Below are 19159 nucleotides of genomic sequence, written 5' to 3'. Positions count from 1 at the left end.
CAGCTGATGAAGTGTGTGGAAGGCTTAGGAGGTGTGGCTACGCTGGAGGAGTTGCTGGAGGCCAGGCCTACTACCTGTCTCTGCCAGTGGCCTAGTGTCAGGATGCAGAGCTCCAAACTGCTGCCCCACACCATGCCTGTCTGCCTCTCACCATGAAAATGGACTAACCTCTGAAACTGTAAGCAAGCCTCCAGCTAAATGCTTCCTTTTACAGGAATTGTCATGGTCACGGTGTCTCTTCACAGCTCTGGCAGGCTCGACACCGCAAAGACGGCTCCAGCAAGTTTTGCCTTTCACCTTCTTCTCCTTGCTAAACAGATTACACTTCTAGCCCCAAGGTCTAGTCCCTCATCTATGGCCACTGACTCATTCCTGAGACAAAACACCAAGGTCCAACAATCAAATTCATTATTTAGCACAGTCTCTCCCTTTTTTCCCTTTAAAACCCTCTCCTGAAATCAACAGCAAAACCTACCTGCTGCTTGCTGTCCCCACACACTCCAGCCTGTAATAAGTCTGGTGTGTGGGTGTGTCCTGTATGACTCCGAGGGGCCTCCACCAATCCCTTACAAACAGCACAGTAGTTAGGACACTCGCTTCCCTCCCTCTATTTTGTATGAGTGCTGTTTCCCAGAAGCAATGCATCTTTCTTAAAAATTCTTTAGCTGGTGGAGGTGGCGGCAAACACTTTTAATCCCAGCACTTGGGAGACAGAGGCAGAGGCGGAGGCAGAGGCAGAGGGATCTCTGTGTTCCAGGCCAGCCATGTCTACAGGGCAAGTTCTAGGGCAGCCAGAACTACACAGAAAAACCCAGTCTTGGGGGCGGAAAAAAAAAAATCAAAAAAAGTATTGTTTGAGTGAAGATTTTTTACGTGTTTGGTATGCATGTATACACATGTGTCATATGCATGTTGGAATTCAGAAGAGGGTGTGGGTCAGGCTGGGGCAGCCATGGAGCTGTGCAGAGCAGGAGTGGGGCAAGAGTGGGACCGAACGTGTCCACACCCTGGGAGTCTATTCCTGAAACTGGCAGGAGTGGGATGCCTACCCCACCCAGGGCCTGAGCGTTCAGGGACCTGTAGACCTGTGCCCCAGCCTTTGCCTCACCAGAGGAGGTCATGAAACCCCATAGTCAGGTTAAACTTCCTCTCCCTTATAAGGTTCATCAGTACCTAGAAGTCATCCTTATGCAAATAAGGTATCCCCTGGCCCCAGCCAATGATGTACTCACTCCCCAAAGGTTTAATTAAACAGCCTTTGTTTTCCACTTTAAATGAGCTATCTCAGTGAAGCCTGTCTCCAGACAGCCAAGAGTCTGCTGTTGTGTTCACTTGCTGCTTGAGGTCTCTATTCCACCCCTGACCCCATCCCACTTCCTGCCTTACTTGCCCAGGTAGCATTCACCAGTTGTGACTGCAGGCTGTCATGCAGGGCAGGGAAGGATGGGTGTCAATCCTTTGTGTTAGCAATTAGGCATTTCCACCGGCCTGCTCTCAGGGACCTAGTGACAGCCGCTTACATCACCATCATCTGCTGCTGCACCAGGTGCACCAGGTGCAGGTAAGGGCCCTCACCACCCCACATCTCCCTCCCTCCCTCCTTTCCCTTCCCCTCTCCCTCTGTCTCGTCTGACCTCTCCATCTGTCTGTGTCTCTCTCATGCCCCCACTCCAAGCTGGTCTTTCACTCTCTCCCATCTCCCTATAAGCCTCTTACCCTACATCTGAAGTGTGGCTTGACTTCTTAGACGCACACCTCGGCAAGTGCCTGCCAAAGGTACTCAGGCCACTTTACCCTGACGCTCTGGACCTGGGGTTATGGTTGTGAGCCTCTAAGTTATCTCTCTAGTGGCCTAATCTTGTATTGTAAGGTTGGGTCTCTCCCTGGCTTACAGCTCATGGATAGACTGCTTTTTATACATGGGCTCACTTGAGGGCCAGAGTTCTGTTTTAAGTTTTAATTACTGTGTCTAAGGGATCCATAAAACAAAATGCCTCTGACTTGTAACCTCCATGTCCAAGGACACATCCTGGAGCCTACTGTTGGTAAGACATAGCAAGGCACATGCTCTCACTCCCCTAAACAAGTTTGTGTGACCCAACCGCACTGCATGTGCTTGATCACATGTGGGTGGAAGTACATGAGCAGGACATACAGCAGGATGTACGATGCCCAATTGGATGTAGGTATGCAGGCAGGAAGTGTGTTGGATATATGCTTGCCCCCGATTGGACTTGATAGGAAGTACACGCCCTTGTGGGTTTGCCTTTTTAAGCCTCTGCAGAATGTAACTCGTTGCCATTTTCAGGGAATTCGGGAATGGACCTGGTGAGAGTCCATCATCATGGCCAGTATTTAATTAAAGCTTGCTTCAGATTTGGTTTGAAACTGTGGTAGTGATCGTATGCTCACCCAGCAGGATTAACACTGTTGAAGCAGGTCCTCGGGCTTGTATGGCAAGCAGTTTACAAGCTGACACCTTCCAAAGCCCTCTATTCTGTTTCCAAAGGATTACATATTTACAAAGAAAAGTGTCCCCGGAACTAAATTTGTTTTGCCTTTGTTTTAGAGACAGATTCTGCTGTCCAGGCTGACCCTGAACTTATGGGTCCAAGCGATGCTCCTGCCTCAGCCTTCGGACTGGTACGCTAGGCACGTGTCACCAATATCCCCAAGGGTTAATAGTCATCCCCTACTATTATCCTGGCTCAGGCCACTCATGTGTGTTTGCTTTGTTCTGAGACAGGGTCTCACTATGTAACCCTGGCTGTCCTGGAGCTCCCTAAGTAGACCAGGCTGCCCTGGGATTAAAAGTGTATGCCCACATGCCCAGGCCCCCATCTGTCTTTTATTTTCATGACCTTGTAATACCAACAGAGAGGACTGACACTTCTCATGTTGAAACTAGTTAAGATTCTCGGGTCCAAAGGAGACTTCAGTTCTCTCAAACTCCAAAAGGCAGTCAGTCCTGAACTACAAGGAGGATTTCTGGCAGTTAGATATAAGCCAGCATCCCTCAGGAACATGTGAAGCTAGTTCCCCTCTACCAAAAGGAGCCATTTCGCTTATCACTGGCTATCTGAGGAGCCTTGAAAATACCAAAGCACACGCTGGCCTCTAGGCTCCCTCAGAACCACAAGCACCAGTCACACAGTTCAAAGTTCACATTAGTCCTTATCCTTTCATCCCCGGTTCCAACTCACAGGCTTCCCTCCCCCAGCTACTTCCTCTTATAACCCTGCTATTTCCAATATGCGAGCCCATTTCCTTGAGCTTTCCCTCTCTCTCTGTGTTCCTCTTTCTCTCTCTATTATCTAAAGAACGACCTTCTCTTTACCGTACCCTGGAAGGCTCATGTCAGCACTTTACAAAACAATGAAGTCTTCATGCTCTACAAGTTACAATAGCTGATTTACATTTTTGACTCAGAGGACTTATAAATTTAGCATGAATATTAGAGAAGAAAGTACTCATATTCTACAAAAATGTTCCCCACCCTGAGGATATCCTGCCCTTAGAGCAGGAGACTTACAGTAAGGGCTGTCCCTGGGGCCAGGCCCTTTTGTCTTACAGCTGGGTGTGTTGTGTTCTGGAAATGTTAGCCCTTGCCTCTGGGCCTATAAGCCAGGTATGTCATAGCCCCTAAAGACTAAGAGAGTCTCCCCTGAGACCTAGGGGCACCAGGCAAAGGCAGTACAAAGGGTGAAGTATAGCCAGTACACCAATGGCTCGTGCTGGAGGCTCTGTATACCATCGATGCTGCCAAGGCTACCCTGAGGAAAACCCATATCCATTTGATCTGTCTAACTAACTGCAGGGCATGGAAGACGCATCCACCAAGTGCCAAGGAAGAGGAGAGGAATACAAAGGGCAGAAAGAGAGCTGTTGGTTATGAGTCTTGGATGGGAAATGGCAAAGCTGCTCAAAGAATGCAAGATGGACCACTGAAGGAAATGCCTTCCTTCCCAGAGATCTGCTGTGTCCTTCTCCAATCTCCCTACAGAAAAAGCAGTGTGTGTGAATTGTGGGAGGGGGTTCAGGCTGGGGGTGGTGTGTGGGTGGTGTCCACAGACCAGAATGAAAGAACCAATGTCTAAGTAAGCTGGAAAGCAACATATCTTCTTTTAAGATTTACTTACTTGATGTGCATGGATATTTGGTCTGCACATATGCCTAGATTCTCTAGAACTGGGGTTACAATTACGAGCTGCTGGTGGATGCTCGGAAACAAATCCAGGTCCCCTGGAAGAACAGTCGTATTCTTAACCACTGAGCCACCTCTGTAGCTCCAGACAGCAACATATTTTCAACTAGGTATTTTGTATTCCAAAATCGGAAGTGTGATCTACAAAAACATTTGCCAATACAGTGTGTGTGTGTGTGTGTGTGTGTGTGTGTGTGTGTGTGTGATGAGCGATATGCCATAAGAGGACAATTAATTCTTTATGACTTGTGGGGACAGTGGGGCAGCATTTCTGAATCACAATTGCCATGCAGTGCAGAACACAGACGACAGCAGATACACCTGGTGGTCCTCTATCCCTGCTACTCATAAGCAAAGGACTCTAAGCGCTTCCTCAGGCACATGGCCAGAAGGCAGGCCTGCACAGCCCAAAGGGCAGTCCTTTGACCATGATTGCAGGCAGTTACAAATTCCTGCAGGGGAACTCCTGAAGATCTCCTCGATGTCACTCCACAGTCCCTGGCTTCCTCCTCAACTCTGCACTCCCTTTGGAAAGCCACCAGTGCTTACTGACAGATGACACCCACCTGAGCCAAGACTGAAGCCAGAAAGTGCCACTCAAGCTGTGCATGAGCCACACCACAGGACTAAAGAAAACAGCATGATACTCGTTCAATATTTTAAAAAGTAATTTCTGGGGCTGGAGAGATGGTTCAGCAGTTAAGAACACTGGCTGCTCTCCCAGAGGTCCTGAGTTCAATTCCCAGCAACCACATGGTGGCTCACAACCATCTGTAACGGGATCTGATGCCTTCTTCTGGTGTGTCTGACGACAGCTACAGTGTACTCATCTACATAAAATAAAATCTTAAAGACAAATTAATTTCTGAGTATGAGTCTTTGCATGTATATATGTGCACCATGTGTGTGCCTGGTACAAGTAGAGGTCAGAAAAGATGTCGGATCCTCTGGGAATGGAGTTACAGAGTGTGAGAGTCGCTAAATGGGAGCTGGGAACTGATCCTAGGTCCTCTGAAGAGCATCCAGTGCTCCTCACTGCTGAGGATCTCTCCAGTCCCTGCGGGTTGGCGCTCAATGCTGCCTGCAGGACCACGGACTAACACTTTGATCTTAGCGTACTGATGCTGAGGGATCTCTCCAGCCCAAGCCCGGCATGGTGTCCCTCACTTTTAATCCCAGCCCTCCAGAAGCAGAGGCAGGTGGATCCTGGTCTACAGAGTGAGTTCCAGGACACCCAGGACTACACAGAGAGACCCTTCCTCAAAAGGCAAAACAAAAACAACAAAAAGGGCCCTGAACCTGCCCACCTGCCCACATGGCAGTGCACCGTCCTCCTCCATTTCTTTCTCTCTCCGAATCACACCATCCGTGTGAGCCCTCACTTCTCTCCTCAGGACTACCTCGAGTCAGGTGCCTGCCAGTTCTAGCTGGGATACTGTGAGAGCCCCGACAGGTCCCTGACTCCTCTGCACAGCGCGCACAGCGGAGGAGATCCCAGGTAGCTGGGCAGCTCGGTGAGGAAAGCCCTGAGTGATCAGCTTCATGCCTCTGGCAAGTGACTTCCTCAGTTCCTCGAAAGCCGGGTCCAGCCCGTACCCAGGCGCCAACGAGTCACCCTTGCTCCTGTTCAGTCTCTGCTCATGCAGTTCCCTTAGGTGACACAACAGCACAGTCTCACCGTGGCCAAGGACGCCTGCTGTCCTTTACCTGTTTTAAGTTTTCCTAGAAGTATTTCAACCATTCAAGTCTGTGGTTAAGGGCACGCACTGCTCTTGTAGATGGATGACCTGGGTCATCCCAATCACCCTTAACGTTAGTTCCAGGGATTCTGACACCCTCTTCTGACTTCTTCAGCATCAGGTATACACATGGGGCACATATATACACATATATACAAGGCAAAACACACCCATTAAGTTAAATACATTATTTAAAAAATCAAAGATCATAGAAATTTCAATATACTGCTAATGAGAATGTAAGATGATATATCTATCTTTAAAAGTTTGATAATTTCTTATAAAAATATATACTTAGTAAATGGCCAAGTAATTCTATTTTTAGGTAATATAAAAGAAATGTAGGAGCTGGAATAACGGCTCCAAGTCCCAGCACCAATTCTGTAATTCACAGCCATCTTAATTCCAGGCCTGGGCCCCGGCACCCTCTTCTGGTTTTCAAGGGCACAAGGAATACATGCAACGTACATGTACACACATACACACACACACACACACAGAGAGAGAGAGAGAGAGAGAGAGAGAGAGAGAGAGAGAGAGAGAGAGAGAAACTGATGCATATACAATAAGTAAATCTAAAAAAATTAAAAAGATGGCTAGAGGGATGGCTCAGTGGTTACGGGCACTGACTGCTCTCCCAGAGGTCCTGAGTTCAACTCCCAGCAGCCACATGGTGGCTCACAACCATATACTGAGATCTGGTGGCCTCTCTGACATGCAGGCATACGTGCACACAGATACTGTTTACATAATAAGTAAATTTAGAGACTAAGAACCAGGAAGAAAATGTCCAACATTTATATGTAGTGTTAACATTGACTGTACTATATACAGAGTGGAAAGGCTACAAACAGCCTGTGGTCCACCAAAAAAGGATCAAGAACACCCTGTAGTATCTTCCCACACACACTCTCCCTCCAAGACAGCCCTTGTAGTATCTGCACACTCTCTCTCCCACCAGAACTCCCTGTGGTACCCACACACACTCTCTTCCCCACTCTGGTCTAACCTCCCCATTCTCAGAAGACTTGGCAGTGTGATCTTTACAACACTAGAGATTTTGTTCGGTGGCACGGAACTACATGACTCAGTCAACCGGGAAATCACAAAGGCACCGCCAATATTCCACAACCTACTGAGCTGGGCTGTGATGCTCGGTAGGCTTGATATGCGGAGTACAATTTTTACTTAATACATTCAATCCACGATGGTTTGTTAGGAAACAGCTCCACCCCAACTGAGGGAATGTCTGTCCTACCTGGCAGGAAAAAAAGAACTACCAACATATGTGACGTTAACACAAATTCTCTCCCTCTCCTCCCTTCTCTCCTCTTTCTTTCCCCATGTTGACTGGGTTTCAACACTATAGCCCTGGTTAGCCTGGAGTTTACAGTGTGGACGTGTACTATCTGAGAGCTGCCTACCTCTGCCTCCCATGCTGGGATTAAGGGTGCATGTCACCATGGCCCCATACAACTCTCTACAATGTTATCCTCAATACAACCACATATAACACAGAATACTGCATGGTTCCATTTCTATAAAGATGTCGAACAGTAGATCTAGTGCATGATGATCAGGGATTGCCTCAAGTGTGGAGGACACTGACTGCAAGGACACCGATGTGCGTGCGTGATCGTGGCTACATGGGAATATACATTCATCAAGACCATGAAGCTTTCAAAAGCTGTATCTGACTGCCTATTAACACCACCTTACAATTCCAGCACTCAGGTAAAGGCAGGAAGATCGCCACTTTTGAGGCCATCCTGAGCTATATATTGCAAGATCCTGTCTCAAGAGTAAATACATAAACCCTTAGTAAGAATTTTTTAATTATTTATTTAATGGATACGAGTACACTGTAGCTGACTTCAGACACACCAGAAGAGGGCATCAGATTCCATTACAGATGGTTGTGAGCCACCATGTGGTTGCTGGGAACTAAACTCAGGACCTCTGGATGAGCAGTCACTGCTCTTAACCCCTGAGCCATCTCTCCTGCACCCCCTTAATAAGATTCTTGTGTTTCGTCTTTCATCAATTTTTACATCTGTATAAAATTAAACTAGCTTTTAGATCTGAGAGTATAGCTCAGTTGGTAGAATGTCTGTCTAGCATGAATGTGGTATCCCTGAGTTCAAGCCCCAGTACTGCATAAACCAGACGTGGTGTTGCAGTCCTGTAATCCCAGCACTTATAGAGTAAAGTCAGGAGGATCAGGAGTTCAAGGCCAGACTCAGCTAAACAGCAAGTTCAAGACCAGTCTGGGTCACAAGAAATAATTTCTTCCTCCTCCTCTTCTTTATTTAAATAAAAATAATTTCTCTTAAAGATTTGATGATATACAAGAATATATGGTGTGGCATCTCTAATACTCCCCCCCTCTCTCTATGTCAACATGAAACTGTTTAACAGCTCATCTCTGCTTGTCACCTCTCTGAGATACACTACCGACTAGAAATAAGCCTTACACTGCTCCCATCCAAACAAACGCTAAAATTAGTACCTAGGAAGTGAGAGGAAAGAAAAAAGCACAAAGCAAGTCAGATGGTAAGTCCTTCTTGTTGCTAAGGAATGTTAAACAGAGTCTTCTCTATCAAACACTGTAAAACCTGTGCTTAGGACAAAGAATTAAAATTCCCTTCTCTCCCACCTTGTAAGAGTTTAGTGCAAATGTTTCAAGCCTCTCCATCAAGTAAAACTTGTTTACTTAAAGTCCCACTGCTCTCTTCTAGGGACGCGCTGGCCTGAGCAGTGGTCCCTTCCCTTTCCCCTTCACTTCCTGCGAGCCGATGCTTTTCAGACTAGCCAAGTGAACAGGACTGTGAGGGCGAACTCCAGTCAACAAGGGAAAGGACAGTAACCAGCTGAGCCGGAATAAAACCAGTGCACTCCTGTCCCTGTGGGCCCACTCTTCACCAAGAATAAAGTTTGAGCCAGGCACAGTTGGCCTTTGCATCGGCTCCTACCTCCAGGCCCTGCCCTGAGTTTTTGCTTTTTGTTTGAACAGGGATGGGGAAGTGTAAGCAAAATAAAGCTTTCCTCAATTTGCTTTTGGTTAAGCTATTTCATCACAACAAGAGAAATCCTAAGATAAAATGGGCACCAGTTTGTAGGGCACTAATGTGGCAATCCTGACCACGGGCTTTGGGGACGACTGTTGGAGGGATGTTGGAACCCTAGGCTAGAAAAGCCATTGAATATTTGTTCAAAATTTTGGTGAGCTGCTGTGAGAACCTGGACAATTAGAGGATAATGCTGAAAACTATGCAGACATTTCAGTGTGAAAGCTAAGGAAACTCCATTTTGTACCCACTATCTACCTCCTAAATTCCTGAAACCCCTTACCTCTGCCATAGAATTGTGTTACTACTGTGAAGTGATTTACCACTTGTTCTGGCTTCTGTACACACACGTGTCACTGTGGGCATGGGGACTGAGGCAGATGCTCACAGAGCTGCAAATTCTGCATCAGTGAAGTAATTGTGGTGTTGGCCTTAAAAAGCCTTCCTTGCACCCGCTTCAGTGCAGCTCATCTCTGATTGGCGTTAGAGACTGCGGTCCTGCTAACAGTTACGTGGCTAGTTAAATCTACATTGAGTCTGTAGTCTTTCCCCAGCGGTCTCAAACCCCATTAACATTAGAATGAACCAAAGGCTCTCTCAGGAACATTTAATATTTTGATTTTAGATTCTGTGGTTCTGGTGAGCTGGTGTTGAAGAAATGGCTGTAACAGCAGAGCCCAGGATCACTGGAATCTTCAGGTGCCAGTTTATGGGAGCCATGCCTTTCAAACCACCACATTCCACTCCTTGGCTCCCATAGGCTTGTAGCCATAACATAATACAAAATGCATTCAGCTCAACTCCAAAGTCCCCATAGTCTATCACATTCTCAACACTGTTTAAAAGTCCAGAGTTCAAAGTCTCTTCTGAGACTCATGTAATCTCTTAACTGTAACTCCCTATAAAATCAAAATCAAAAAGCAGATCACACGCTTCCACCATTCCATGTGCATCAAGAAGGGAGCGCAGGGAGGGAACCCTGGACCAACGCAAGAGAGAAAACCAGCTGGGCAAACTCCAAAGTGCGCCTCCATGTGTCATGTCAAAATGCTCTTCAGAGCCCAACTCCCTTCAGCCTTGTTGACGGCAACACACTTCTTTCCCCTGGGCTGGTTCCACTCCCGGTTATACCTTTCCTTGGCAGAAATCCCACAGCTCTGGCATCCTGAACCTCCTGGGGTCTCCAAGGCAATCCAGGCTTCATTTACACAGCTTCACACAATGGCCTCCCTGAGCCTCCATGCAGGGACACCCTTGCCATATCCTGTCACTCTCATTAGTCAAGAAGGGAGATTCCATAACCCCTTTTTTCTATTCTTGACTCTGAAGCTAGAACCACATGGCTGAAGTTACCAAGTTCTATTGCTGCTGGGGCTGGAACACGTCTCCCCTGTTCAATGATATCTTCACCAGCTTTTTGTTTTTGATGGTTTTCTTCACCGCCTAAAGTTGGCTGTTGAACTGAATGCCTGTCTCCTGAGTGCTGGGATTAAAGCTGTGAACCATCACATCTGGACCTAAGCATCTCTTTAATTTCTCTTCTCTGGATGGGAGCTTAGGTAGGTGAAATCTCGTCCCCGGGTCATCGCTCCATTAATTCCATTTAATATCCTTGAACATAGGATTTAGCTCCATCCCATTTCCTGGTTTACCTTTAATATTTGAACCATACATTATATGTTTTTCCTTTCTAAGCTTGCTCCACTTCATCAAAAACTGCTATTCATAACGGTGAGACCCACAGGACAAAGTCTCTGCTGGGCTCTTCTGAGATTCAATTTGTCAATGCAGTTAATCTAAATCTCTTCCCCTTACCTCAGGCAGACTCTGGACAAGGGCAAAAACAGCCACATTCTTCACCAAAATCTTAAGACGATCTTTACACAACATTCTAAAATCTTTTTTTCTAAAACTTCTTGAGCCAGGCACCCACATTCAAATCCTCCCTGAGTTCTTGGGACATACCCATCCCTGTCACCAAATGCTGAGGTGACAGGGACATGCTGCCACACATGGCTTTTCACGTGGGTCTTCATCCTTGTACAGTGAACACTATTACCCACCTCCCCAGCTCCCTGAATTCATCATTTTCAAAGTTCCACAAGAATGAATGGTCACAACTGGAAAAATCTCTTTCATTTGCAATGAGTTTAGACAGGAACTGGAGATGAGGGGTGCTGCCAATTCAAGTCTCTTGTCACCCTGCTGCCATCACTAAATAGTCTAGTGTCAACCCAGTGCACACTACTTTCTATGAGATGAAATGCTGGTACCTTACCTGAAAACCCAGGAGTTCTGCAGCCATGTTACTCGCATAAAGGATGGTTACCTAGAACTCCCACAGTCCTTTACCTACGGGTGTCCGAGAACTCACACCGCTCAGGCCATTCCACATGAGAGTCTTGCAGGCTAGGTGTGGGACCCTGCAAGGTCCCCAACCCCATCTTTTTACAACCATCATGTAAAAATCATGGTGCACGCCCTTTAATATCATGTGGAAAGGCCAACCCAAGCAACTTAGTGAGACTCTGACTCAAAGTAAAATGAAAAGGGAGTATACTATAGCTCGGTGATAAAACATGCACGCAGCCTGCATGACACCCCGGGTCCAATCCTCAGTGCCACAGAGAAACGGAGCAGAGAGAGGAGAGGAAGGAAAGGGAAGAGGGAAGGAGACAAGGAAGAAGGGATAAGAAAGCAGGAACAGGAGGAGAGAGGGGACAGAGAAAAATCCTTAACATTGGATTCTACTGGAGGAAATTGGTCAAAACCCACAATACTACAGAAACTATCCTGGAAGGAGACTCATCACACAGCAGTGGCAATGAAAGCAGCCACAGGAGACGTGGGAACATGGAGGGGCATCGGCTGTTTTCCCCCAACTTGTCGCTTCACAATTAAAGATTCGAGGTCCAGGGAGAGTGACACTTCCAAGTTCATACAGTTGGTCTGTATGACATCAGCCGGCTGAGGTCCTGCCACCGTCTCACACCGGACTCAGCTGAGATAGACAAACACCAGAAAGCTCCAGGCCTCACCTTCTTCTGCCCAGTACTGGGACCAATCACAGGTCATTTGATGAATCTTTCGTTAAATTATGGACCAAGAAAAGACAATCTTGTGGGGCCTTTTGTAAATATGTATGAGTGCAGTGTGTGACCTGTATGTGCTGGTATTGAAACAGAGGCTAGTGTCAGGCATCTGCCTCTACCACTCTCTACCCTGTTTCCTTGAAACTGTGTCTCACTGAACCTGGACCTAGGTCAAAGGCAGCAAGCCCCAGCACTCCGTAGGAAGCAGAGGTGGAAGAGGTGCTCCATTATGCAAGTGCTCAGCAACACTGTGGTTGCCCCTTCCCTCCCATGTGACTATGGAGTTAATCAAGCAATTGGATTATAACAGTCTGGTTCCTGGTGAGAAAGAATCCTTATCACAAAAGCCAGCTTGTCACCCCTCTTAGCCCCAGAACAAGAGCCAAGATGGCTGATGGCACTTTCCGATCAGAGTGCATGGGGGCACCAGGGGCAGGTCTTTGAACAGAAGACAAGCTTCATAGCATATCAAAGGTGTGATTCCTACATCCGTCCAAAATCCACCAGAGACACGAGACCCAAGAAAGCAAATGTGATTTGTTCAAACAGATTTGTTCATTAGAAAGTCACATCGGTCAGGCCTACCTCCCAGTGACTAGCAAGCTTGGGCGGGATCTCCAACCCCAGCTTCTCGAGCTGCCGCTCCCTGTACTTCTCGTACTGCCGGTACCCAGCATACCCGCCCCCTGCTGCCAACAGGATGGGCACGGGGCGGAGCAGGAACAGGGTTCGCAGAGGAGCGGTATGGACTTTTCGGACCCCTGTAACAGAAGAAAACAAGGAGATTCTGAGTGTGGGAGACGGAAGTAAAAGTGAGTCATGCAATCGCAGTACCGCCAGAGTCAGAAAGAAGTCCTCAGTGAAGGTGACTGGACTGGAGAGCACTGAAGGACAGCTCCAAGTCATGCCACTCAGTAGAGGACAGGCATCTTGGCTGGGGAACCAGTCATGGACTGAAAATGAAAACAACTACATGGGGCTTCATATGCAGGCCTAGGATCCCAACTACTCCTGAGGCTAGCCCGGGTGACTCAGGGAGACCCTATCTCAAAATAACAGGTCAAAACCGGCCTACTGATCTAGCTTGGTAATGGAGAACTCACCTAGGATATACAAGCCCTATGATCCTTCCCTGGCACCATAAAAAAAAAAAAAAATAATAATAAAGGAAAGTCAGCTGTGGTAGCCCCCTTTTTTTTTTTTTTTTTTTTGGAGCTGGGGACCGAACCCAGGGCCTTGCGCATGCTAGGCAAGCGCCCTACCACTGAGCTAAATCCCCAACCCCGGTAGCCCCCACTCTTAATCTCACTTTCCTCCACTAGGGAGGAAGAGACAGATAAATCTCTGAATTCAAGGTCTAATCTACAGAGTGAGGGCTACGCCAAGCAGAGGTACATAGTTAGACCCTGTCTCAACAAAAACAAACCAGAATCAAAATAAATGAAGGAGAGAAGGTGAGAGAGATAAGAAAGTCTCAAAGAGGGGTTGGGGATTTAGCTCAGTGGAAGAGCGCTGGGTTTGGTCCTCAGCTCTGGGGAAAAAAAAAAAAAAAAAGAAACAAAGTCTCAAAGAGGTTTGGAAACTAATCAAGGTAGGCTCAGCTGTCTACCGACATGCTACCTAGATGCCAGTTCTCACCCTGGCTCTTCTCTCGGAAGTTCCATGAGGTGGTTTACAATTCTGGCCTTTACAAGTCAGGCTAGGCACTGACATTCTAAAATGCACAAGCGTAGAAGCTCCTGACAAGGAGCAATACCAGTCAGATAGACAGAGGCCTCATAGATGGAATCTAGAATCTATAATAGCCCAGTGATAGAGCATGTGCTTAGCATGTGTAAGGGTTTGATCTCGAGCACTGCAAAATAACTGTTTTTAAAGGTGGTTAGAGTAAGAGTTGGGCAAAAAGCTTAAAGGACACACAGTTGTAGTTCTGAAGGACAATAATTCAGAAGGCCTAATGAACACTATGAGGATTATTGTTAACAATATTATATATTAATAACTTACCAAACAGAGATGGGAGTACTCTTATCAATAACAATGAGAAAAGGAGTTACATGAGATGATAACTTCAGTAATTTGATGGATCACTTCGCTGTATCTCTAGATAAATACATCAGCACTCTATCCTATTGGCTGACCTGGTGGCACACTCCTAGAATCCCAGCACTCAGGAGAATGGAGGAGGGGGACAGTGTTCAAGGCCAGCCCGGGCTCCACAGCAAGACTCTATCTCAAAAGACAAAGCAAACCCACCGTGCAGTGCCTTACACTGTACCCACCCTGCAGTGCCTTACACTGTACCCACCGTGCAGTGCCTTACACTGTACCCACCCTGCAGTGCCTTACACTGTACCCACCCTGCAGTGCCTTACACTGTACCCACCGTGCAGTGCTCCTTACACTGTACCCACCGTGCAGTGCCTTACACTGTACCCACGTGCAGTGCTCCTTACACTGTACCCACCGTGCAGCGCCTTACACTGTACCCACCGTGCAGTGCTCCTTACACTGTACCCACCGTGCAGTGCTCCTTACACTGTACCCACCCTGCAGTGCCTTACACTGTACTCACCCTGCAGTGCCTTACACTGTACCCACCCTGCAGTGCCTTACACTGTACCCACCGTGCAGTGCCTTACACTGTACCCACCCTGCAGTGCCTTACACTGTACCCACCGTGCAGTGCTCCTTACACTGTACCCACCGTGCAGTGCCTTACACTGTACCCACCCTGCAGTGCCTTACACTGTACCCACCGTGCAGTGCTCCTTACACTGTACCCACCGTGCAGTGCCTTACACTGTACCCACCGTGCAGTGCTCCTTACACTGTACCCACCGTGCCGTGCCTTACACTGTACCCACCCTGCAGTGCCCACACTGTACCCACCCTGCAGTGCTCCCACACTGTACCCACCGTGCAGTGCTCCTTACACTGTACCCACCCTGCAGTGCCTTACACTGTACCCACCCTGCAGTGCCTTACACTGTACCCACCGTGCAGTGCCTTACACTGTACCCACCCTGCAGTGCCTTACACTGTACCCACCCTGCAGTGCCTTACACTGTACCCACCCTGCAGTGCCTTACACTGTACCCACCGTGCAGTGCCTTACACTGTACCCACCGTGCAGTGCCACACCCTATACCCCCCCTGCAGTGCCTTACACTGTACCCACCGTGCAGTGCCTTACACTGTACCCACCGTGCAGTGCCTTACACTGTACCCACGTGCAGTGCTCCTTACACTGTACCCACGTGCAGTGCCTTACACTGTACCCACCCTGCAGTGCCTTACACTGTACCCACCCTGCAGTGCCTTACACTGTACCCACCGTGCAGTGCTCCTTACACTGTACCCACCCTGCAGTGCCTTACACTGTACCCAGTGCCCACTGTACCCCCGTGCAGTGCTCCTTACACTGTACCCACCGTGCAGTGCCTTACACTGTACCCACCGTGCAGTGCCTTACACTGTACCCACCGTGCAGTGCTCCTTACACTGTACCCACCCTGCAGTGCCTTACACTGTACACTGAAGGAAGCAAAGCGCACCAGGAACCCTCAGGAGCCGAGTCAGGAGCTCGACAGTAGATCTGTGCCACGACCTCATTGGGGGAGGCCCACAGTCCCTCATTTCAGTGGTTGGTTTTAATTATTTGGTTTTGTTTTGAGACAGGGTCTCATGGATCCCAGGCAGGGCTCAAACTGATTGTGTTTGTGTAAGACTGGCCAGATGCCTGCCTCTGGCTTTCAAGGGCTGGACCACCACAATCAGTGCATTCTTTTGTCATTGTTTATCCCCTGAGGTACTGGGACTGAACCTAGGGTCTTGTTCATGCTTGACAAGAGCTGCACCATGGAGCTACAATCACCCACAGCTATGGTCACATTCACCCCACTTAAAACTTTATTATTTGACCTGTGCATGTGTGCACAGGCACAACTGTGCTGTACGGCACCGAGGGGATCCTGAGGATCAAACAGGTTATCTGATTCGGTGGCAAGAGCCTTTATCCACCAAGCCAGCTCATAGACATGCTGGCTCTGTTTTTAAAATAAGCAAATGTGGATGTCATAAATCTTGCCCATTGCCTAATCACTCCTAATGATCCTACTACTTGACAGGTTATCTGTTGGAGCAGCCTGTCTTGCCTTGGAGCGACATATTGCAATAATTTCCATCCCTATAAAGGGTCACAACCATCTTTTTCTCTGGCAGTCTCCTCAACTACCCACACAGGAGTGATGCTACCCTCCATTGTGTTTTCCAAGAAACAGTCCTGAAAGGTCAGACTCTGTCTCTTTCTGCCTCTTCTCCCTCACCCCCTCAATTTATTTATGTTTAGTCTATGTGCACTTGTGTTTTGTCTGCATGGATGTCAGATATTGGAGTTACAGACAGTTGTGAGCTGTTGTGGATGTAGGGAATTGTCCTCCAGGAGAGTGTTGGCCCTTAACCACTGAGCCATTTCTCCAGCCCCTGCTTCCTATCTATTTAAGCTGTCCCAGAAGCCTAACAATACTAACTTAAAAGCCAAAAGACAGAGCTCTGATCAAGAAAGACTTGTCAGAGTGTGACAGTGCAAGACACTGCATCCATCTTGGATTCTTGCTGAGGCCATTTTGGGTTTAACTGCCTTGACAGAGAATCCCACGGAAAGCGCTTGACTCTATTCTAGGAGCCTGAGGCCGAGATGCCCCAGCTGCTCACCTTAGCTTCTGTTAGACGGCCTGCTCGTGCAGGACCCACTCTGGCTGACCACTTACTTTACCGTCTGATAAACTGCTTTCTTGCCCCAATCCCCCTGCAGCTGCTGCATGAGATACTAGGACTTTTGTTTTGTTTTTGGTTTTTTTTTGTTTTGTTTTGTTTTGTTTTTTTGCCTTTAAATCCCCTCACCCTAAACACTTGGAGCTACACTTAGGTCCCAAATACCTGAGTGTAGTCCCAGCCAGCTGGAATAGAGACCGTCAACTGGCTATAAACTGGCTGAGTGGTCATCCTTGGTGGGCTCCGTAAGGGGAGAAAGATCTACCCTTCACTCTGCTCTTTCTGAACTGACCGGTGGTGACGACCGGCCTGCAGCCTACACCCACGGGCATGGCGCTCAATGATTCCTGCTACCTTTTTTTTTTTTTTTTTTTTTCCCCAAGGCAGGTCTTACTCTTTATCCCAGGCTGGGCTCAAGCTCAAAGCAGTGTTCCTACTTCAGTATCCCAAGTGCTGGACTAGCAACTACCACACCCAGGTTCATTTATAGGTTTTTCTCTTGACTTTTCTTCCTCTTTTTTTATTTTGTAATTATACGTATGTTTGTGGTCTTGTTAGTGCAGGTGACAGTCAAGTGCAGATGATGTCAGATCCCCTGGTGCAGGAGTTAGAGGTGGGTTTGATGACCAGGAGTTAGATTCCTGGGTACAGACAGGAAGAGGGGTCAGGGCTTAGTAATAATGGTGGCATCCTTCCAAGATGGCCAGCCTCCGACTTGAGACAAAAGCCTGACAGCTGAAATCAAAGGCCTTATAGGCATTTTGTCTCCCTACAACAGGTCCTCTGCTGATGGACTGGTTCAACAAGTCAAGGTCAGATCTAGACACAGAATAGTCTGGGCCAACCATCTTTCTTCAAACGGACCAACCTTAAATGAGGGGAGGCAAACTCTTTAGAGACTTGTAATAACTGATCCCTTGAAGAGAGACTAGATTTTTTGGCTTTCCAAGTTCAATCTCTGCTTTGCAGAACGTTGTTCTCTGTGTGCCTGCTGCATGCGTGTGTCTCACCTCCCCACCCCACAATGAACTCCATCCAACTGCTAATTCTGTCTGAAGTGTTCGAGATTTCTCCAGACTTTGGGGGGTCATCCAGGACTTCTTCTGAGGAAGACTGATTGGAAATCAGGCTAAACCCTGCGAGGATAAGAAGGTGTGTCCACTAAGCAGCTAGCAACCCTTCTCCTGTCCTGGAACAGGACTGGCAATTTTATTTTCTTTCTTATAAGGAAGAGAGTATGTCCTCTAGGAAGCCAATTAGACTACTAACCTAGTCTGGCTCCAGAGCAATGTTGCCTGGCCCTGATCACTGCCTCTGGGGCCTGAAGGAAGGATATTTTTTGGGAAACAGTTACTATGTGGAGACAGACAAACCTTTGGAATTTTCAAAGCAGCTAAATCTCCTATCTTGTCTCCTCTGCCACCTTTGAGACTGAGATAGGCCAACACTGATTTAACAAACTGGATGGTATCTAAACTTCTTCTTTCCCTTTCTTTAGGAAAAAAAAAAAAGCTGTAAGAGACCCCACACTGACCAGAGCTCCTCTGCTCCCTGAACATAGACGACAGAACTCCTTCCCTCTTTCTTTATTTTGCTGAGGCCATGGTTCTGCTTCTTTCTACAGCCATGCTACCCAACCAAAGTCTCTGTTTACAGAAAAGGGCATAAAGGTCCACATTTCGTCTGTGAGAAGTGTGGATCCCCCAGGGTCTGGTGCCTGAAGGGAGAGGGGCTCACCCCGAAGGGAGAGGAAGCTGGGCTAACCTTCCATGTGGTCAGCAGCAGCCACCATTGCTAATGTTATAAAGGCTATGCCATGAGACATAACTGCCGTCTTGACTAATGTAAGCACATGGCATAGAGTTTCCTGCTCCTACTCAGCCCTCTGGTTATTACCCGGAACCCCATCTCTGTCTGTCTGTCTGTCTGTCTGTCTCTGTCTCTCTCTCTCTGTCTCTGGGTCACGAATCAGGCTCCTAAAGCAGGGGCACAGCTGCCGATACCCTACAATGGCTACTCGAGCTTATTGGGGTAGATGGCCATGAGGAAACAGAAACCTAGCCCTAACATTTCTCAGAAACTGAGTGATGTGGGAACTCCGTTCATCAGATAACCGCAGTTTCTTCATTCCTCCCTAAGCAGCCATCCACCTCCAAAGGATATCTTCTACCCATAAACTGGTCTGATTGCATCAGGAACAGACCCCCGCCTGGTAGGCTCACCTCAGGCAACCTATTCTATTCAAGACAAGGAAATAAATCTCCTAAGAGGGAGAGATGT

The 19159-nt window shown here is 47.7% G+C and overlaps 1 protein-coding gene across 2 annotated transcripts in view; it reads right to left on the bottom strand.

The window, feature by feature from the left end:
- Positions 1 to 19159, bottom strand: part of Pisd (phosphatidylserine decarboxylase) — a 49611-nt gene that overhangs the window by 13224 nt on the left and 17228 nt on the right. The window contains exon 3 of one of the 2 annotated variants that reach the window (XM_032915928.1): positions 12689 to 12864. In XM_032915928.1, coding sequence (XP_032771819.1) covers positions 12689 to 12864 — 176 coding nt within the window. Of the gene's footprint in view, positions 1 to 12688; positions 12865 to 19159 lie in introns of those variants that run through there. The other variant, XM_032915931.1, reaches the window with a different exon arrangement.

The sequence above is a fragment of the Rattus rattus genome, chromosome 11 (genome assembly GCF_011064425.1).
Source record: "Rattus rattus isolate New Zealand chromosome 11, Rrattus_CSIRO_v1, whole genome shotgun sequence".
Taxonomy (NCBI): domain Eukaryota; kingdom Metazoa; phylum Chordata; class Mammalia; order Rodentia; family Muridae; genus Rattus; species Rattus rattus.
This window is presented reverse-complemented; position numbering and strand designations above follow the sequence as displayed.